At 54.2% G+C, this 21,146-nt stretch overlaps 1 protein-coding gene and 2 long non-coding RNA genes across 24 annotated transcripts; 2 read left to right on the top strand and 1 right to left on the bottom strand.

The window, feature by feature from the left end:
• Positions 1–677, top strand: LOC149125780 (uncharacterized). The gene is made up of 2 exons (XR_016211209.1): positions 1–337; positions 447–677. It is a non-coding gene; the product is annotated as an uncharacterized LOC149125780 (long non-coding RNA).
• Positions 678–4,169: 3,492 nt separating this feature from the next.
• Positions 4,170–16,066, top strand: PIGV (phosphatidylinositol glycan anchor biosynthesis class V). Of its 22 annotated transcripts, none has more exons than XM_051856805.2 (5): positions 4,776–4,956; positions 7,868–8,009; positions 10,950–11,026; positions 12,927–14,048; positions 15,281–16,066. In XM_051856805.2, exons 1-5 carry the CDS (start codon positions 4,846–4,848, stop codon positions 15,560–15,562), a joined length of 1,734 nt encoding a protein of 577 aa, XP_051712765.1. In that variant the 5' UTR covers positions 4,776–4,845; the 3' UTR covers positions 15,563–16,066. The 22 variants fall into 22 exon arrangements, with proteins under 22 accessions (XP_051712770.1, XP_051712765.1, XP_051712764.1 ...); XM_051856804.2 differs by having other exon boundaries at positions 10,950–11,095; XM_089301264.1 differs by lacking the exons at positions 4,776–4,956; positions 10,950–11,026 and adding exons at positions 5,029–5,243; positions 14,701–14,835.
• Positions 4,923–5,817, bottom strand: LOC149125779 (uncharacterized). Its single transcript, XR_016211208.1, has 2 exons — positions 5,678–5,817; positions 4,923–5,037 (listed from the first exon to the last, which is right to left on the bottom strand). It is a non-coding gene; the product is annotated as an uncharacterized LOC149125779 (long non-coding RNA).
• Positions 16,067–21,146: the final 5,080 nt, after the last annotated feature.

The raw sequence follows: 21,146 nt of genomic DNA, 5'->3' as shown, positions 1-21,146 counted from the left end.
GGAGTCGAGGTTTTTTAAGCCCTGAACGGCAAACACTAAAGGAAGGGTTACAGGTGCCCGTGGGTTATAAAGGATCAATTGGACAGGACAGCCTCTCAGTCCGGGGACAGATGGACGTCAGAGGCCAACAAGGATGGTTCTGGTGAACATCTCCAATCTGATTAACGTCACCTCAGGTTTCAGGATGGATATAAATATCATTCAGCTTTCTTAGAAACTGCCCTGGAGTGTCCATTTATTCCCAACAAAAACAAGTAAAGTTCTGGTAAGGCATACCTGCCAGTCATCACGGGCATCAGCTCTGCCTGCGAACAGCTGATAATTACAGGAACCAAAGGTCAGTGTGGGGTCCGGTGCTATGGCATTGTGGGTAAAGCTGCTGCCTGCAGCACTGGCATCCCATGTGGACACCGGTTCAAGTCCTGGCTGCTCCACTTCCAATCCAGCTCTCTGCTATGGTCTGAGAAAGCAGTAGAAGATGACCCAAGTCCCACCCAGTGGGAGACCTGGAAGAAGCTCCTGATCCTGGCTTTGGATTGGCCCAGCTCCAGCTGTTGCGGCCATTTTGGGGGTGAACCAGCAGATGGAAGACCTTTCTCTCTGTCTCTCCCTCTCTCTCTCTTTAACTCTGCCTCTCAAATAAATAAATAAATGCTAAATAAGGAAAAAAAAAAAAAGCCAGTGTGGTCACTTTTGCTCCACAATGCTATGGCCTCAGAGCAATGTTCCAGGTCAGGGTGAGCTACTCTAGCCCATGGCATTGGGGTCATGGAGAGTTTAGTATCTGGAAACTGCAAAACTGACGATCTACTGGGCTGTCTCTCTCTGCCCAGCCTGGGCCAAGGCCACGTCCACATGTGGAGGCAGGGCCCAGGCAAAGCAGCTGCAGAGAGAAGCGAGCTGTCAGATTGCTCCAAGGAGGTGCGTGCTCTGGGAAAACTACCCAACTTCTCCCCTACACCTCCGGCAGGAGCATCTCCCACTCCGGTTTTGTTCAGGCAGTTACCACGCCCGTCTCTGCGTGCGCAGCACGTTGTGCCGAGCTCTGTAACTCTAACGAGGTGGGTATCGTGATCTCCACGTGGGCTGGGTCTGTCTTGTTCCATGGAACCACCTCATCCTGTTGTGCGGTAAGCATGGCCATATTGTTAATTAAATCAAACAGGAGGGGCCATTGCTGTGGTGTAGCCCCTGTACCCGCCTGGGAGACCTGGAAGAAGTCCCTGGCTCCTGGCTTCAGATCGGTGCAGCTCTGGCCATTGTAGCCAACTGGGGAGTGAATCAGCAGATGGAAGACCTCTCTCTGTCTGTCTCTGTGTGTCTGTGTGTAACTCTTTCAAAAAAAATAAATAAATCTTTAAAAAAAATCAAACAGGAAGGATCAGAACTTGATGGAGGAAAGGGTAGGTGGGGCTGTTGATAGGCAGTGTGCCCCACACAGGATTCTCAGCGTGGTCTTAGCTGTGTGGAAAGAGGCAAGAGGGGGCGGGGTGAATCCCTGAAAGCTTCAAATACTGGGGTGGTAGAAAGGAGCTGCCTGGGAGGCTGGGGACCTGAATTCAAGTCCCTGTCTCTGCCACCAGCTGCGTGACTTCAGGCTAGTCATTCTCATCCATAAAACACGGACATCAGGTTAAACTGATTGATTTCCCAGACCTTCATGAAGACACAGTGCGCAAGGCACTGCTGGAAGCTCTGAGAATACACTGGTGAATGAGGGCCCTGCTCTGCCGTCACATTCAGAACCCACATTCCAGGAAAGAAATAGTGAAACGAGCAGTCTACGGGCAAGGGAAGCAGGTGGTGTTAAGTGCTGTGAAGCAGGGTGATGGGATGATACAGGGGCGCAGCTGTGGCTGGGAAAGTCGTAGTCAGGGAAAGCCTCTCTGAGGAGGCGGCATCTGTCCTGAGACTTGAATAGAGCAGGCTGGTCAAAGGGCAGGCTGGAGGCAGAGTATTTCAAGCATGAGACCTAGCAAGAACAGAGCCAGGCAAGTTCAAGGATACCAGAAATCACGATGGGGGGCAGGTGTTTGGCAAATTGGTTGAGTTGCTGCTTGGGATCCCACATCCCCATATCAGAGCGCCCAGTTCAAAGTCCACCTCCACTTCCAATCCAGCTTCCTGCTAATGCACCTGGGAGACAACGGATGAGGGCTCCAGTACTTGGTTCCGTATCACCCATGTTGGAGAACCAGAGTTCCAGTTTGTTAGCTTCAGCCTGGCCCAGTCTTGGCTGCTGTGGAACTAGTGGATGGAAGATCTCTCTTAGAATAAAATTAACAGCCGGCGCCGCGGCTCAATAGGCTAATCCTCTGCCTGTGGCACTGGCACACTGGGTTCTAGTCCCGGTCGGGGCGCCGGATTCTGTCCCGGTTGCCCCTCTTCCAGTCCAGCTCTCTGCTGTGGCCAGGGAGTGCAGTGGAGGATGGCCCAGGTGCTTGGGCCCTGCACCCCATGGGAGACCAGGAAAAACACCTGGCTCCTGGCTCCTGCCATCGGATCAGCGCGGTGCGCCAGCCGCAGCGCGCCGGCCGCGGTGGCCATTGGAGGGTGAACCAACGGCAAAGGAAGACCTTTCTCTCTGTCTCTCTCTCTCTCTAACTGTCCACTCTGCCTGTAAAAAAAAAAAAATAATAAAAATAAATAAAATAAAAATAATAAAAATAATAAAAATAAATAAAATAAAATCAACAAAAACTTTAGAAAAAAGGATTTATTTGAGAGGCAGAGTTACAGAGAGAGAGAGGGAGAGACAGAGAGGTTTTCCATCCACTGATTCACTACCCAAATGGCTACAATGGCTGGAGCTGGGCTAATCCGAGGCCAGGAGCCTCCTCCAGGTCTCCCACGTGGGTGCAGGGGCCCAAGCACTTGGCCATCTTCCACTGCTCTCCCAGAACATCAGCAGAGAGCTGGATAGAAGAGGAGCAGCTGGGACACAAACCAGCGCCCATATGGGATGTCAGCACCAAAGGCCGAGGCTTAGCCTACTAGGTACAGTGCAGGCCCCAATTAACAAAAACTTTTATAAACAGTGATGCACTGCTTAGGTTAGCAACTTTATTATGAATTTTCCCGGTGACGTGGGGTATTTGCCTCTTAACGGGCAGGCCTGGCAGGTCCAGAGCCCCTCTGGGGCCCTGGCCTGGAGAGCTGTGCTGCTTGTCTCAGTCTGGGCAGCTCGGCTGGCTCCCTGGTTGATGCCGGCTCCATTTTAGCCGCAGACTATGAAAACGCACTGGAGAGCTGCTTCCTTCACCAGTTCCTCACAGCCTTGGAGCCCGGGACCCCTTCCCAGCCCAGCTCGCCCTCTTCAAAACCTGCAGAGCCGGGAGCCAGGGCTTTGAGAGCAAAAGATTCCACTTCCTTGTTTTCCTGTCGGTGCAGGAGCCAGAAAATGAAACAGGAAACAGAGCGGAAGAGGAGGGGGTTGGGAAGCAGAGAAGGGAGGAAGGAGAAGCGTAGGGAAGTGGGGCTGATGGCCTGGCCGCGTTCTCCCCCGAAGGGTGACCCCCGGGACTTTAGAAGACATTCTGACTTGTCACAGACAGACTCCTGGCCTTTTTGCAAACAGATTTAGTTAGGAATTTTGTGTGGACACAGGGAGCCCCGGGGTGCGTATCTTTTTCCCTCGTGAATCCACAGGACAAGGGCAGCTCCTGTCTCCGTTCTGCCTTGGCAGAGTCCGCTGCTTGCTGCCTCCTGCACGTCCAGAGATCCCGAATCACAACCGTGGGCGCCAGGCGCAAGTGTGCCCCAGGCTCTGGCTGTTTCACGCACAGGTTTCTGGAGCTGCGAACACGAGCTTGTCGCTGAAAACCTGGGGGAAGCGCCCACCAACCTGCCTTCTTCCCCTTCCCCGCAGGCAAGGGCCAAAATGTGGTTTGTGCTTAACCCACCCCCCACACAACGCCGACCGAAGGCAGTTTAGGGCTCGCCCGAAATGTGGTCTAAAGTACCCGAAAGGCAGACCCTGCCCCCCACCCAGCACCGAGGTGGGCCGGTTTTCCTTGCCTGGAGAGATAGCCTGGAGAGATCTCTCGGTTCCCACCCACAGGAGTGGCTGTGGCCACAGATAAGGCCCTCCCTCAGCCAGCTCGCTGGGGCCAGAGGCTCGCCCAGACCCCGGCAGATAACTGAAACCACAGAAGGCTCTGGAATCCCGAGAAACAAGAAATCCACCAACGGGGAAGGATTTATTATCTGTTTCCTTTAAGGAGGGTGCAAAGTCGTTCTAACAGTTTCCGTTACAGGGGTACCAACTGACTGCTCCTCCCAAACAGCCGCTTTTGTTGAGTTAGTTTTTTTTTTTTTTTTTTTTTTTTGGCCCCACTTCCTGCGTGAAGGAGGAGAAAGGGGCCCTGGGGGGTGTTCTCTGAGGCTTCCCAGCCGCGCTCTTTAGTCACCGGAGATGGGGCTGACGACCCAAGTAGGACAGAAAGGTCCCGGGCGGCTGGACGAGGGGAAAGTCCAGGGGATCCCCCCACTTTCTTGGCGCCCAGGACGCGGGGTGCCGCCGCTGGCCGCAGAAACCCCAAGAAGGCTTTTCTTTTACTGTCCAGAGAACTCCCATCGGCTGCCAGGTTCTATGCTGAGCTGTTGTAGCCCGACAGCAGGGAAATCGCGACTCTGCCTTCTGGGACGAAGCCATAGGGCAGCCTCCAACTACAAGCGCCCCGGCTCAGTGAACGGTTGAGGGGTGGAACTGGGGCCAGGACATGGACTCCGGGACACAGCCTCTGCGCACGAACTGACGGCGGGGGGAGGTGCGAGAGAGAACTCTTCAGGTGTCACCACGGCGGGAAGGTGCCGCGCTCCCCGCCCCGCTCGCTCGGAGTCAACATGGCCGCCTCGGCGGGAGGCGGGGCAGCTTGGAGTCCGGGCAGGAGCGGGGCGGGGCTGCCGTCGGTGGAGCCAGCGCGCGTGCGCAGGCCGCTCGGATCCCGGATGGAGGTGTTGCGGCTCTGGCCCCGCTGGGGAGGTTGGGACGGAGTGACGCTGAGCTCCCGGCGCCGGGTTTGGAGCCCTGGAGTTCTGGGGGGAAGGCGAAGCTGTCAACGGAGGCCGAGAGAAATGAGGCGGAGGCCGCGGTGGAACGGGGAGCCCCGCCCCTCCGCCATAGCGGCCTCCGGCGCCGCCTCTTCCTTTGACGGCCCCGCGCCCTCGCCTGCTTCCGGCCCTCTTGCCTGTCCGGGGCCGGCGCGCTCCCACGGGAGTAGCCCCTGGGCCTTGGCTTTGGGGTGAGCTTGGTTGCCCGGTGCCCATTAGGGACTGTGTCCGGAAGGAGCGGACGGAGAAGGGGCTTCGGACACCACAGGGCTGGCGGAGGGCGGCCCCTGACGGCGAGCGCCCTCGAGGCCTCTGGCCCTGACGACCCTGGCCTAAGCAGCTTGACCCACAGAGGGTCCAGGCCCCCAGTGCGACAGGCTTTCCCGAGTTCTGAGCTAGGGCCGTCCGCCCTCAGCGCACCCAGCAAGAGCGGGCTTGGAGGCAGCACTGGGCCAGGCTGTGGGGGGCCTGGGCTGTAGCCCTGGAGTCTGGCGGGGCGTGAGTGCCGGCACCATGAGGTTCACAGAAACAAGACCCACGACTCTGTTTAGGCAGCCTTGGGTGTGGCACTTGACCCTAGTGAGCCTCAGTGTTCACATCCATAAAATGGCGATGGTAATTATACCTGCCTCGCGGTGTCTGATGGGCTCGCCGGGGCCTGTTCATCTCACGGGAAAATGAAGGAGTGAAACCAGGGGATCTGCCAGTTAAAAGCGATCTGCGAATTGGCCGAAGGGTTGTCGGGAGGCGAGCTTGGCGAGGAGCTGAGACGGAGAATTGACTGGCTTGCTTTCGCTTTTATTTGGGTCACGTGTAAGCTAGGTAGGGGCCACGAGCCTAAGGTGGGCGCTGAGGCTAGAGGTTGGCTCCGGACAGAGGAGGAATGCGGGTTTGGGCCAGGGGCAGAGGTGGGTTAAGTGCTTTCTGATCCCAGCTTCTCTGCGTGTGGGTGGGACCCGAAGGACTGGGAGTGAGTGCACCCGTGAGAGAGCAGGCGCAGCCGTGCGAGGCTGAGGACGGCTGCTTTCTGTGATTCCTCCCGGCTCAGCGAGCCAGAGGCTGGACGTGTTGGGTGCGTGCACAGACTGCCGGCTCCTCGGGGGTTCTCAGAAGCTGCCTTGGAACTGAATTTTCCTGAGCCAAGCGGCGTGGAGTCGGCGGCCTCTCCCTTCCTCCAGGCCTCCTGGTGCTGGCGTGAGCCGCGGGCGCCCTCTCGTGCCCAGGAAGGAGTACTGCTTCCCTCGCCCACCGCCCGTCTGGGGAAGTTGCATTTTCTTGTGGCTTGTGACTTCTGTCGCCTTGCTCTTCACTTGAGATGTGTGGGAGGAATACTTGGAGCGGTGGTTTTATATCGAGTGAGTGAACTGGTGATACTGTGTTCTGCCCGTGCCACTGGTTTGGAACGCAGGAAGCCTGTGCGTGGGGGAGGCCGAGCCCTCACAGGCCACTTAAATAAACGCTGGCAATACAGAGGTCGAGGCGGAGGGCAGCCAGAGCCTAGCACGTAGGCTAGTGAGGACCAGGGAAGCACTGCTCAGGCAAGTAATAGCCAAAGGTTCGGTGGGGACTGGCCAGGTAAGAAGAGTTTTCCAGCCCTCTTGTTAAATTTCCTACTTTAATTTTTTTTTTTTTTAAAGATTTATTTGTTTGAAAGGCAGAGTTAGACAAAGAGAGCTTCCATCCACTGGTTCACTCCCCAGATGGCCTCAACTGCCGGGGCTGGGCCAGGAGGACGGAAGCCGGGGGCTCCCACGTGGGTGGCAGGGTCCCAAGTATTTGGACCATCTTTCTCTGGTTTCCCAGGTGCATTAGCTGGGAAGTGGAGCAGCCGGGACTCCAGCAGGCGCTCACAGGGTGCTGGCATCACAGGCAGCAACTTACCCCGCCACGCCACAGCGCCAGCCCCTGAATAGTTTTTCTTTTAGGAACAGTTACTCACCCCCTGTCAGTGGCTGCCTGTGGTGCTCTTTCCCTCCTTCCTCGCTTCCCAGGCCGACGTTCCAAAATTCTGCAGGAACTATTGCTGTTTCTTAAGGAGTTGTTAGCAATGTCCTAAAGGTCATTCCTTGCCTCGGACTGGCTTTGCAGTTGTTGATAGTTGCTGCCGTGGTGACAGAGAGGCGGGAAGTGAGTTTTCTCCATCTGGTAGTCGGCTCGGTCTTCCCCCTAGGTTTGTTTTAGCCATGTGAGCTGGCCGAAGTCCTGCTGAGTGGCGGTTTTCTTTTCCTTCTCCACTTAATTTTACAGACCAGCTGAACACACATCAGAGAGCTGGGCTCGAGCGTGCAGTCATTGTGGTCTTCCGGAACAGTCCTGTGCCCCACTTTTGGGAGTCTGGTTTGGGAGCTCGTGTATTATTCTGGGCATGAGGGAGAGGGCGCTCGCCAGATAACAGCAGCCGCAGCGTGGATTTGTGTGGCTCTGCACACTCGAGTCCATTTCACCAGCATGACAACTTTGAGAAGTTGCAGGGAGGGGTCTGATCCTGTTTTATACAGAGACCTGAGGCTCCGAGAGACTGAGAACTGGCAAGTGGCAGTCTGGACTTGAACTACGCCCTGCGGTTCCTGCAGAGGAGCTCAGCCGTCTCAAGTTCTGAGAGCTTAGCAGTCCAGCCTCATGCTTCTCTGTGTGGAACTCCCCTGACGTGCACAATGCCCCTGAGTGACACCCAGGGGTGCCCTCTGCCTCCCGTCATCTGGGCAGTTGCCCGGTTAGCTGTGCTGCAGGAACACTGAAGGGGGAGCTTCCTGTGAAGGATTTTCTCAGTGGTTTGCCCTCGGCCCGCGTGTGACCTTTTCCTTCTTGGTTGTAGAGTTTGGGAGGCCGAGGGAGCTCAGTGCTGGTAGCCACACTGCTGGATTCCTGGTGGTTACAGGATGTGGCCCCTGGACCCGTCCCGGAGAGAGGTGCTGCGGTTTGCGGTCAGCTGCCGTGTTCTGACTCTGGTGCTGCAGGTCAGTGTCTGATCTTCCGTCCTGAGCACGCCCGGGCTGCGTGTCTGCTCCAGCACAAAAAGCAGTCCCCATCTACTGTCACCTCCCAGGTGTGCCCCGCCGTGGCTGGAATCATAGAGGCACAGACTTTATAGTTGGAAAGTGGGCAGGGATCTTGTTAGTACCTTGATTTACTTACACCTGTTTTACCCCGCAGAGACCCATAAAGGCTAAGTGACTTTCCCAAAGCCACTTAGTGAGGTGGAGAAGCACCAAAGTTAGACCCTAGTGTTCCCTGCTCCTGAGCTACTGATCTTTACACAGACCCTGACAGTCTGTAATCAGGCCTTTAGGGTGTGACAGCTCAGAGCATCACCCTGGACATGCTTACAGGAGACTGAGCCCTGTGCCAGCCAGCCGAGTGTGGGGGGTGGCCCCGTGCACGTGGGATGACCGCCATGGGTGTTCTTCAGCGGTGAGTGTCCCCTCGCTGCCTCACCCACACGCAGTCCCCAGTGCAGCTGCCCTTTTGCAACTCCCTTAATATGTATTTTAATCAAACTTCACATCCATTTGAATTCCTCAGTGTCTTACCAAGTGTCTCTTCCTTAGTATGTCCTCAGTTTATGTTCTTGAGTGCATGAATAGTGTTGAATGGTGTGTACCCCACAGAGATGCTATATGAACGTAGCTCTGTGCCTCTTACCAAGACCTAGCTCTCCGACGCTCAGGGCTGCTTCCTTCCTGGAAAGCTCCTTCCTTCCCTCCTCCCCCTGCTGGGTTCCAGGTTTAGTTAAACAGTGTTTTCAAGTTGGAGCCTAGGGCTGTTATCTGTGATTGTCACTCCAACCCATTTGCTTTCATTGTTTGAAGTGGCCTGAGATAAGGAAACTGACCAAAAAGATAAAGAGCCTTAAAAAAACGTGCTCCTGTTGCCAGGCTAGGGAGGAGCCTGACTCCGCGATGGCTCCAAACCGGCGTGAGCTGAGTTACTGGAGAGCCACAGGAGCAGTTCTGCGAGTCCGCACGTGGGCTGTGAGGCCGGGACAGCCGGGTTCTCATTCATATGAGGCTGTTGGAAACAGTGCATTTGCCCAACCACCAAGACTGTAACTACCTGTAGTGCTCTAAGACTTGTGCTACATGGTAAGTGTAAAAAGTCATGAGCTTTTTACTGTTAGGAAGCTGACAGTCGAATGGGGCACAAAGACATTTGTGTAATAGGAAGTGCTATTTCATTCTCACGTCCTCTCTCCACCCCGCTTCCAGCTTTAAAGCTTATGCCATCAGATTGTATTCTGAGGCACCTTCATTGTTGTCCTCTTGTCTGTCACTCACAGCTCTTCCTTGAAGGCTTTAGCTCCGGTTCACTGTAGCTCTTTCCAGCAATGCTTCTGTTGATTTTTTAGTGGTTTCAGTATTGATGAAGATGATGGATCTGGTGCCCTGGTCTCCAATTTCCTTATCCTGTTCTCTTCTGTTGCTCTTGTTCTCATCATTCTCTATATTCCCAACCCCTACCAAAGCTCAGTTGTTTTGGAAAGATTTATTTATTTATTTATTTGAAAGGCAGGGTGGCAGAAAGTGAAGGATAGACAGAGATCTTCCATCGTGTGGTTCACTCCCCAAGTGGCTGTAACAGCCAGGTCTGGGCCAGGCTGAAGCCAGGAGCCAGGAACTCCATGTGGGTCTTGGGCCAGCATCTTCCCCCTTCCAGGTGCACCAGCGGGACTATAACCAGCACTCTGATATGGGATGCTGGTGATGCTAATCTCAATTTCAGGCATCGCTTTCTCCGGCTACTATCTCCTTGTGTTTACAGCTCACCTCCTCTGGTACCTAGTTCTAACCATTCTTCCACCTTCTCAGGATTTATAATGCATTGATCCTGCCACCATTTCACCGTCCCTCACCAGCCGCATGGCTGTACCTCCACTTCGGAGCCAGCTGAAACTCCAGGTCTGTCGTTTCCAGGCATACGTACTGTCTCTTGCACCCGCTTCTGGTGTCTTATTCACAATACAAAAGCCTGACCTTGGCTGAATCCAGTTACCTGCCTACCCTATGTCTGCGTCCACCCAGAGAAGAACACCCAGCTGTACCAACTCATCTTTTTATTCAAGATCACTAAGCCAAGTGCTTTCTGGCAGTCTTACCATATTGCTTTAGTTCATTAACTTTCCCATTCTCTCAAATTTTTCTGTTGATCAGAATCACCTTGGGGGAGTTTTTTAAGAATTCCAATGCCCAGGGACCAGCACTGTGGCATAGTAGGCTAAGCCTCTCCCTGCGGCTCCAGCAACCCGTGTGGGCGCTACCTCATGTTCCGGCTGCTGCTCTTCCCATCCAGCTCTCTGTTTCTGGCCTGGGAAAGCAGTGGAAGATGGGCCAAGTGCTTGGGCCTCTGCACCCACGTGGGAGACCTGGAAGAAGCTCCCTGTCTGTAACTCTTCCTCGCGAATAAATAAATAAAATCTTAAAAAAAAATTCCAGTGCCCAGGCTGTACCCCATTCTGTTTAAATCATTAACGCTAGAGGAGAGACCAGGTATCAGTATTTTTTCAGACTCCCTGGGTAATTCCACAGCCCATGCTGGGAACAAAGGGCATAAGTTGACTTACTTTAAACAGTTTTCCTCTTTCCTCAAATTGGTAACAACTTTTTCTCGATACTCACTTTGAATGAAAACTCAGAAAAACAGAAGGCATTAGAAGAGACTTTCTGATGGCCACCTCCTCCCTCAGCCTGCTGCCCTCTGTGCCTTCCCTCTGGGGCTTGACTGCACTGCCGTCCTCTTGCTCGGGCCTGCCCCTCCCCCTCTGCAGCAGACGGCATCATTCTCCCCGTCTCCGCATGCTTGCAGGGGTTCTCCTCACTGGCACACACTTACCTCTTACCTTTCAAGAGCAAACTTTCCCTTGACCCTCATTGCTGACCACATTTCTCCACTCTCCTTTACAGCCAAACTCCTCAAAGCCGTGTGCACGCACTGTCTGCAGTTCCCTTCATCTGCCCTCTGCTGTACCCAGTGCAGGCAGGTTCGTCTCCACTCCACCGAATGGCTTCTGCCAGATTCACCAGTGACCTCCACACTGCTAAATCCAGTGGTCAGTTTTCAGTCCGCATCTTAACTTGACCTGTCAGCAGCGTGGAGCAAAATCGCTCCTTCCATTGCTTCACTTGGCTGATCTGGGTTTCCCCGTCCTCACTGACTGTTCCTTTATTTTGCATCATTGCTGGATCCTCACCCACTTTCTGGCCACTAAATGTTGACATGTTCAGGGTTCAGTGTTTTTTGTTTTTTTTGTTTTTGTTTTTTTTTTTGACAGGCAGAGTGGACAGTGAGAGAGAGAGACAGAGAGAAAGGTCTTCCTTTGCCGTTGGTTCACCCTCCAATGGCCTCCGCGGCTGGCATGCTGCGGCCGGCGCACCGCGCTGATCCGATGGCAGGAGCCAAGTACTTATCCTGGTCTCCCATGGGGTGCAGGGCCCAAGGACTTAGGCCATCTTCCACTGCACTCCCTGGCCACAGCAGAGAGCTGGCCTGGAAGAGGGGCAACTGGGACAGAATCCGGCGCCCCGACCAGGACTAGAACCCAGTGTGCCGGCGCCGCAAGGCGGAGGATTAGCCTATTGAGCCGTGGCGCCGGCCAGGGTTCAGTTCTCAGATGTCTTCTTCTTCCTCTTCCTCCTCTTCCTCCTCCTCCTCTTCAAGATTTATGTATTTGAAGGAGTTACAGAGAGGCACAGGTAGAGAGAGAGGTCTTCCAACTGCTGGTTCACTCCCCAAATAGCTACAACAGCCGGAGCTTTGCCGATCCAAAGCCAGGAGCCAGGAGCTTCCTCCGGGTCTCCCACGTGGGTGCAGGGGCCCAGGGACTTGGAGCATCTTCTGCTTTCCCAGGCCATAGCAGAGAGCTGGATCAGAAGTGGAGCAGCCAGGACTCGAACCAGCGCCCATATGGGAAATTGGGATGTCGGCACTGCAGGCGGTTGCCTTACCCGATACGCTATAGTGCCAACGCCTAGATGTTTTCTTCATCTATTCCTCAGGTGATCCCGATCAGTTTCACGCCCTTAAATCTGTCCGTGTGTTCAGAGTGTGTGTGGTGGCACAGCAGCACCCCATGTGGGAGTTCTAGTTCGTCCTGGCTGCTCTGTTTCTGATCCGGCTCCCTGCTAATGTGCCTGGGAAACAGCTGGTGGTGGCTCAAGTACTTGAGTCCCTGGCATCTCAGTGGAAGACCCAGATGGAGATCCAGCCTCCGGGCTTTGGCCTGGCTGAGCCCTGGCTTTTGTGGCCATTTGGGTAATGAATAAATGGATAGAAGATTTCTCTCTCTCTCCCACTTTATCTATAAGTAAATAGAAATTATTTAATTCTGTCTATGCACTTATGACTCCCAAACTTATGTCTGTAGCCCTGATCTCTCTTCTGACTCAAAGACTCCTATCTCTCATTGTCCAATCAACTTTTTTTTTTTTTTCGAGATTTATTTATTTGAAAGGCAGTTACAGACAGAAGGTGAGAGAGATCTGTCTGCTGGTTCACTACCCAAATGGCCACAATGACCAGGGCTGGGCCAAGCAGAAGCCCGGAACTTCATCTGGTCTCCCACATGGGTACAGATTCCCAAGGAGTTGGGCCATCTGCTGCTGCTTTCCCAGGTGCATTACCAAGGGGCTGGATCAGAAGTGGAGCAGCCAGAACTTGAACCAGCACCTATATGGGATGCTGGCATTGCAGGCAGCGGCTTAACCCATTAAGCCACAGTGCTGGGCCCATCCAGTTGACTTTTACATGACAGGAACACAAAGCTAACTAATCCAGACTCAAGCTCATCATCCTCCCCCCAACAAGTCTGTTCTTCCTCATTTTATTAAATGGTAATTATTATTTTCTTTCAGTTAACATCCTGATTCTCCTTTACCCCACAGGCTCTCTTCAATGCCATCATCCCAGATCACCACGCCGAAGCGTTCGCTCCTCCTCGCCTGGCCCCCTCGGGCTGCGTGGACCAGTTTGTGGAAGGTCTCCTGGGCGGCCTGTCTCGCTGGGATGCTGAGCACTTCCTGTTCATTGCCGAGCACGGTTACCTCTATGAGCACAACTTCGCCTTCTTCCCTGGCTTCCCCTTGGCCCTGCTGCTGGGGACTGAAGTGCTGAGACCCCTGCGGGGGTTCCTGAGCCTGCGCAGTTGCCTGCTGATTTCAGTAGCACTGCTCAATTCCTTGTTCTCTGTGCTGGCCGCAGTCGCACTGCATGACCTGGGCTGTCAGGTGCTGCACTGTCCCCGCCAGGCCTTGTGTGCAGCGCTGCTCTTCTGCCTCAGCCCCGCCAGCGTCTTCCTGGCGGCCGGCTACTCGGAAGCTTTGTTTGCTCTCCTGACCTTCAGTGCCATGGGGCAGCTGGAGCGGGGCCGGGTCTGGACGAGCGGACTCCTCTTCGCCCTTGCCACCAGCGTCCGCTCCAACGGGCTGGTCAGCGCTGGCTTCCTCGTGCACTCTCAGTGCCGAGGCTTCTGCTCTGCTCTGGGGGTGCGGAGTCTGCCGAGACAGCTTTGTAAGCTGGGGGCCTCCGTGCTGCTGTCCGTGCTCACAGTCAGCCTTCCCTTCGCGCTCTTTCAGTATTATGCCTACAGCCAGTTCTGCCTGCCAGGCACAGTCCTCCCCATCCCTAAGCCCTTGGTGCAGCTGGCCACAGACAAGGGCTATCGGATTGCAGGGGGACACGAGCCCCCTTGGTGTTCCTGGGACCTTCCCCTAGTATACAGCTATATCCAGGATGTCTACTGGAATGTTGGCTTTTTGAGGTACTATGAGCTCAAGCAGCTGCCCAATTTTCTACTGGCTGCACCAGCGGCTTTTCTGGTTGCCTGGGCAGCTTGGACATACGTGACCACCCACCCTTGGCTCTGCCTTACACTTGGCCTTCGAAGGATCAAGAATAGTGAGAGCCTCGAGAAGCCGGATGCCGGATTCCTCAGTCCTCAGGTGTTTGTGTACGTGGTGCACGCGTCAGTGCTGCTGCTGTTCGGATGGCTGTGCATGCACGTCCAGGTGCGCTGGGCCCCTCGGGGGGGGGGGGGCGTGCAGCAGGCCGAGCCGGCCCCCACGTGGGTGACCCGTCGCTGGTTTTATCATTCAGCAGCTATTTAGGGGTTTTCTTCATGCCAGATGGAACATGAGTAAGAAAATTGAAGCCCTAGTGGGTCTTGTGGTATATAACGGCAGACATTTGACAGGTAAAGTCACGGTACAGGAGGATGAGAGGGGTTGCTGTTGGGAGATTTTAAAAACACTCAGGTTTTGTGGCAGCAAAGAGGGAGATGTGAACCCACGAGGCACTGAGGAAGGCATCTTATTACCTGTGTCCTGAAGAGAACGTAGGAGTTTTCCGTTTAAGAAGCAGGGGAGTGTTGGGTGGCAGAGCGGTGTGAGGCGCCAGCGTCGAGAAGCAGTGGAGGGGCCAAGACACAGGGTGATGACGGGACCTAATGCAGTCGAGCCTCAAGAAGCAGCCCAGCGTCTGTCTCTGGCACCTGCCTAGTGTGTAACCGTCCCCTTGCTGGCTTCTTGAATGAGCCTCGGAGAGGTCCTCTGAGCCCAAGCAGCCGCCCAGTGTTCAGAGGGGGTGTCGGGTCGGGGGGGCTGTGATAGAGGGACGGGGAGTTAGACCTGACTTTCTGTTCTTGGCTGTGGTCGGTTTCAGCATGACCCTGAGGAAGTTCTTTGTGCCCCTGCTGGTCTCTCTCGCAGTTTCTGCCTCCTGGAGGCACACCTGACTGTGATGTTCTCTGAGCTGTGTTGGTAGCTGGATTAGCTACCAGAGTGCCTGCCAGCACAGGTTAGATGAGGGAGGCCATTTGGAGACGTGGCTCTGGGCTCCCCTAGCAGGGACAGTGTTCAATCCCAGGGCCCCCTTCTTCTCTCCCTCTCCTTGGCCATCCCTATGGGCTAAGGCAACCACCTTGGGTTCCCAAGCTCTCAAGTCACATCTAGAGTTGAGTCCAGGCCCTGGGCTAAAATTAAACGCTGTAGAGTTTTTAATGCTGATTGGCCCATTTTGGTAATGAGTCCACAGCCATGTTTGGAAGATGGTGGTAGCCTGGCTGTTGTTACACGTGTCTTTATGAGGCAGATCGTAAGCTCTGCTGAAGGCTTTTCCAGCCTAGCGCAACATTCCTAGTCGTGAGGCCATCACTCACCCAGCAGAAGCAGCCTCCAGGCTGGTCCAGTTTGAGTCAGTGACCATCCAGTAAATCTGTGGGTTTTCCTCTTATGATTTCTAGGTTCTCACCAGGTTTTTGGGCTCCTCCACTCCTATCATGTACTGGTTTCCAGCCCACTTGCTTCAGGATCAAGAGCCACTGTTGAGATCCCAGGAGACTGTGCCATGGAAGCCTCCTGCGGGGGACTTCCCACCAGGACAGATGGTCCCCAGAAATTCTATCGTGGGACTTTTGTACAACTGGAAAACCTGTTCTCCAGTCACACGCTACATTCTAGGCTACTTCCTGACTTACTGGCTCCTGGGACTACTCCTGCATTGCAACTTCCTGCCTTGGACTTGACCTGGACTCCGAAGGGCCATGCTGGAGGCTTAACCCAGAGACCTGAAAGTCAGACTGTACATGGGGCGTGCCTGCGCTGCTGGCAGTCGTGACGGTTCGAGCCCTCTCACGCCCTGATGCTGGGTAGGAATTTGAGAAGTGGGAGTCACTCGAGAGCCCCTTCTGGCGCTGGTCAGGGCAGGTTTTAGAGTGACCGTTTGGGCTCTACGTGAGGAGACCTTATTTCAAGTTTGAAGCACACACCTGAATCTGTCTTGAGCCAGCATAGTGAAGACAGCGCTAAACCTATTGCTGATCCCTGATCAATGTAAATGCAAACTTCATCAAAAGCTCTAGCTGTTGGTGCCAGTCCATACGCGTGGTGCAGGCCTGAACTGTGGAGTGGCTGTAATAACATCTTTTCTAAATGGACATTGTTTCTGATTATTTTTTCCCATGAATTATGCGTTTATTTATATGAAAAAATTTTACAAAAACAAGCAAATTAAACAACTTTTTATTACACATGCAGTAAATGAATTATTAAAAGAATTTGGGGCTGGTGGCGTGGCTCAATAGGCTAATCCTCCGCCTTGCAGCGCCGGCACACCGGGTTCTAGTCCCAGTCGGGGCGCCGGATTCTGTCCCGGTTGCCCCTCTTCCAGGCCAGCTCTCTGCTGTGGCCCGGGAGTACAGTGGAGGATGGCCCAAGTGCTTGGGCCCTGCACCCCATGGGAGACCAGGAGAAGCACCTGGCTCCTGCCTTCGGATCAGTGCGGTGCACCGGCCATAGCGCACCGGCCGTGGCGGCCATTGGAGGGTGAACCAACGGCAAAGGAAGACCTTTCTCTCTGTCTCTCTCTCTCACTGTCCACTCTGCCTGTAAAAAAAAAAAAAAAAAAGAATTTGGATTACCTGGGGTAAAAAGGGTAAGAATGCTGCAGGAGCCCCAGATTCTGGTGTGTGACCTGGGGGGAGGGTTTTCAGAGCCTCTAAAAATGGGAAATGGGGCCGGTGCTGTGGCACAGTGGGTTAACGCCCTGGCCTGAAGCGCTGGCATCCCATATGGGTGCCGGTTCTAGTCCTGGCTGCTCCTCTTCCAATCCAGCTCTCTGCTGTGGCCTGGGAGGGCAGTGGAAGATGGCCCAAGTCCTTGGGCCCCTGCACCTGCGTGGGAGACCAGGAAGAAGCTCCTGACTCCTGGCTTTGGATCGACACAGCTCTGGCTATTGCAGCCATCTGGGGAGTGAACCAGCAGATGGAAGACCTTCCTCTCTCTTTACCTCTCTGTAACTCTGTCTTTCAAATAAATAAAATAAATCTTTAAAAAAAATAGGGGAAATGATATTTTATTATCTATTTTTTAAATTGCCAACACCAGTTTTTTTTTTTTTTTTTTTTTTTAATATTTATTTGAAAGACAGAGTTACAGAGAGAGGTAGAGACAGAGAGCAAGGTCTTCCATCTGCTGGTTCACTCCATAGATGGCCGCAATGGCCGGAGCTGCGCCGATCTGGAGCCAGGAGCCAGGAGTTTCCTCCGGGTCTCCCACGTGGGTGTAGGGGCCCAAAGACTTGGGCCATCTGGCAGAGAGCTAGATTGGAAGAGGAGCAGCCAGGACTCAAACTGGCACCCATATGGGATGCCGGTGCTTCAGGCCAGGGCGTTAACCCACTGTGCCACAGTGTCAGCCCCCCAATTTTTTTTTAAGATTTACTTATTTATTTGAAAGGCAGAGTTACAGAGAGAGAATTTTTCATCTGCTGGTTCACTCCCCAAATGGCCACAACGGCTAGGAACGGGGCCGTCCAAAGCCAGGAGCTTCTTCCAGGTCTCTCATGAGGGAGCAGAAGCCCAAGGACTTGGGCTGTCTTCTGTTTTCCCAGGCACATTAGCAGGGAGCTGGATGGAAGTTGAGCAGCTGGGACTCAAACTGGCGCCCATATGGGATGCCGGCACCACAGTGGTGACCTACCAAGCCACAGCATTGGCCCCTTCATTATCTAATTAAATGATACTATTACTAGCAGGTAGTGGTGAGCTATAGAATCTTTTGTAGTTCCCTTTCAGATGCTTAAACAACAGAATCATCTGTCTAAACACTTAGGTAGAGGCTTAAACACGTGGTATCAGGAGAAAGTGTCTCCAGTTCTGCTTTCGGCAGTTAGAAAAAACTCGCCCTCCACCTCGATACAGCACTGAGGAGTGACTGACGTCATCTTCCGTTTGGGGGGGACGCAGGGACATCTGGCGGTAAGGCGTTCTGTCCTGCGTCAGTTTCCTAAGGTGACAGGTTTTCCTGGCATCCCAAGAGCTTGTGCCTGCTTGATTGGTAGACCCAGGTCAGAGCAGCCAACGTGGCAGCACCAGTCCGTAAACCAGATATTCTGCCTGCCCCCAGGCCCCTCGGATAGGCACAGTAAGTGCAGTGAGACCTTGACCCTGCTGGGCTGTTTTTGTCCATCCCTTGAGTCAGGTAAGAGTTCGGCTTTGTCTCATCACCTCTCGTTCCCATTTGAGCCAAAAATTCCACTCGGCAGAAGCTCTTCAAAACAGATGGACAATCATGAGCAGCTTCTGGGAGTCCTGAGAACTGGAATCTTGGCCACACTCCCTCCGACCAACCATGACAGAAAGCGCAACTTGCCAGCCAAAGGGCAGCTCCTGGCTGAGCCCCAGCACCCTGTGTTGGACAGTGCGCTCAGCCCAGCCAGCCGGCGTCTCCCGGCCCTCCCCGCAGCACCAGCACAGCTGAGAGTTTGGTCCAGAGTCAATTGCTTCTGAAAACATACACGGAGTCGGGGGGACAGCCTTCTGTCTCCTGCCAAGACACTGAGTGCCCTTGTTGGCAAAAGCTTATCACCCCTGCCCTAGTGTCCCTCCCGCTGGTCGCACCGCTCTCTCCCTCAGCAACAGCTGCAAGTCCCAGGCCTCCCCTGCCCCCACCCCATGCAGGGGAGCTGGGGGTCCCATCCCAGCTCTCCCTTAGCAGCGTGAGGTTCTTTGCTCTCGGAGGCTCCTCTTTGCCTGGTGTTGGGACATAATGAGGACAGAGTGTTCCCTACTGGAAAAGGCGACTCAAGCTGCATAGGGTAGGCGCGATTTCCCTGCCGTGGCGGTCTCAGCACAGCCTTTGTGCTGTATCTCATCGTCCCCCAAAACAAGCGATTCCAAGGCCTGGGGCCCGGGCTAGGTGGTCGCGCCTCGGACAGTCAGGGCAGTAGCTGTTGCCGTTTTCTCTGCAACCTTGGAGATCGGTTGCTGCTTTCTAGGGATCTAAGGAATGGGCCGGTTTTATGGCCGGCAGCTGTCCTTTTACCATCCTTGAACAGTCTCAGTCTGGGAGAGGGACATGAAGGGCCGAGGCAGGAAGCTTCCTGTTTACCCTGAGGTCTAACAATGCCGCAGCTGGGTTGGGCGTCTACGGTTTCAGAGAAGTCATTTCCTTCTGAGACCCTGCTAAAACAGAAACCAGACCTTCACCGGCCTGCCCGAAGCTTTTTGTTCTCTAATGGAGGTGGGAGGAGATGAGGTGTTTGGCATGCCTTTACCAGTCCTCCTGGAAAAAAAGTCACTCCCTTTTTGTTTGTTTTGAACAGTTCCTCCCCTTCATCTGAAAATGCCTTGTGTACAGGCTCAAGGAATTGAAAACTGATTCTTTGGGCCCGCTGCAGGGGACTGCGCCGTCTCAGCTCTGCCTCCTAACAGATGACTGTCTCAGTGGCTGGCAGACACAGAACCGCGAACCTAGGAAGAGGAGAGGCATCCTGCAGAGTGAAGAACAGGCTTCCTGCTCAGTGCCCCTCTGCTTGGCCTTCTCACCAGAGACAACTGTTTTCTTGTACACTTAGGGAAACGTAAGCAGGTACTCCAAACCCACACGGGGCGGCAGGTCCTTGCCACCTGGGGTCCCTGAAATGACCCAGTAGCGGAGCTGGGCTCTGGAGGGTAGGCAGGGGTTGAAAGCTAAGGCCGGAAGCAGAGGTGCTACCATTCCGAGACGCCGTGTTTGAAACCAGCCCCAAGCTCAGCTCTGCTGCGTGCGAGCTCGAAGCTCTGAGCCGCGCAGTCTCCAAGCATCCGCGTCCTTGAGCTCCACATCTGTGCATTCAATCGACTGTGAATCGGAAATATCTGGAAGAAAGAAGTTACGTCTACTGAGCAAGTGCCGACTTTTAAAAAAATACTATCTCCACACAGTTATTTATTTTTGCTTTTTAAAATATTTATGTATTTTTTTTTATCTGGAGGCAGAGTTATAGAAAGAGAGAGGGGGGAATAGAGAGAGGGATCTTCTAGTTCACTCCCCAAGAGGCCACCATGGCCTGGGCTGGCCAGGCCAAGGCCAGGAGCCAGGAGCCTCATCTGGGTCTCCCACATGGGTGTCAGAGGACCTAGCACTCCTGGGGCCATCCTCTGACGCCTTCTCAGGTGCATCAGCAGGGAGCTGGATAGGAAGTGGAGCAGCCGGGACTTGAACTGGTGCCCTATTGGGATGCTGACATCACAGGTAACAGCTCAGCCTGCTGTGCCATGATGCTTGCCCTCTCCTATATTTTCTTTCTTTTTTTTTTTTTTTTTTTTTGATTTATTTATTTGAAAGAGTTACATAGAGAGAGAAGGAGAGGTCTTCCATCTGCTGGTTCACTCTCCAGTTGGCTGCAACAGCCAAAGCTGTGCTGATCTGAAGCCAGGAGCTTCTTCCAGGTCTTCCACATGGGTGCAGGGGCACAAGGATTTGGGCCATCCTCTACTGCTTTCCCAGGCCATAGCAGAGAGCTGGATCAGAAGTGGAGCAGCTGGGACTCGAACTGGCATCCATATGGGATGCCAGCACTGCAGGTGGCTTTACCCACTACGCCACAGCGCCAGGCCCCCTATACTTTCATCTGGTAAATGTGGCAGCCCTACTAGGAAGTGAAGTCTGCTGTGGGCTCAAGAAGACACGAACATGGCTGTGTGTCCAAGTGTGCCTCTGAGCCAACACGGGTTTCTCCTCACAGAGTGTACTCAGCGCTCCCCCACACGCCCCCAGTCACTACAGCCCGCTCAGTCTCGCTCATTTCACAAACACCCAGTGTTCACTGTGGAGCAAGAGAAGGACAACCTCAGCTCTGACCCCTTTCGGAAAAGCCAAGTGGGGAGAGGTCCAAGAGGCAGGGGGCAAAGCCCTCGGCCCTGCCTGATTTGTGGAGCAGGGGCCTCTGGCCATTGTTCCCCGTAGCTCCCTGAAGCTCCCACTCAGAAGCTCTTCCTGGTTGCTGATCCCTCATGGCCACATCTAAACGGGCTTCGGGGAGGAACGGCTGCGTGGAGAAAGCTCTGCCGTCACCAGCCACTTCCTGCTGCGGATTGCATGGGGCCCTAAGGTTGTTTTAAATCTCAGCTGGTCAAAGGCTGTGTGTGTGCATCTTAAAATACATTTAAAATGCTTTCATGGGGCCGGCGCTGTGGCGTAGCGGGTGAAGCGCCGCCTGTGGCACCAGCATTCCATATGGGCACTGGTTCGAGTCCCAGCTGCTCCACTTCCAATCCAGCTCTCTGCTATGGCCTGGGAAAGCAGCAGAAGATGGCCCAAGTCTTTGGACCCTTGTGGGAGACCCTG

This window comes from Oryctolagus cuniculus, chromosome 7 (assembly GCF_051225735.1).
Source record: "Oryctolagus cuniculus isolate XC-2025 breed Fujian yellow rabbit chromosome 7, ASM5122573v1, whole genome shotgun sequence".
Taxonomy (NCBI): domain Eukaryota; kingdom Metazoa; phylum Chordata; class Mammalia; order Lagomorpha; family Leporidae; genus Oryctolagus; species Oryctolagus cuniculus.
This window is presented reverse-complemented; position numbering and strand designations above follow the sequence as displayed.

Excerpts from the sequence above, each read along its gene's own strand:
- PIGV (XM_051856804.2), top strand. The coding sequence starts at position 4,846 with ATGGCCGCCTCGGCGGGAGGCGGGGCAGCTTGGAGTCCGGGCAGGAGC. Across the intron at positions 8,010-10,949 it reads TTCTGACTCTGGTGCTGCAG|CCAAACTCCTCAAAGCCGTG; the intron begins GTCAGTGTCTGA and ends TCTCCTTTACAG. Across the intron at positions 14,049-15,280 it reads GGCTGTGCATGCACGTCCAG|GTTCTCACCAGGTTTTTGGG; the intron begins GTGCGCTGGGCC and ends TATGATTTCTAG.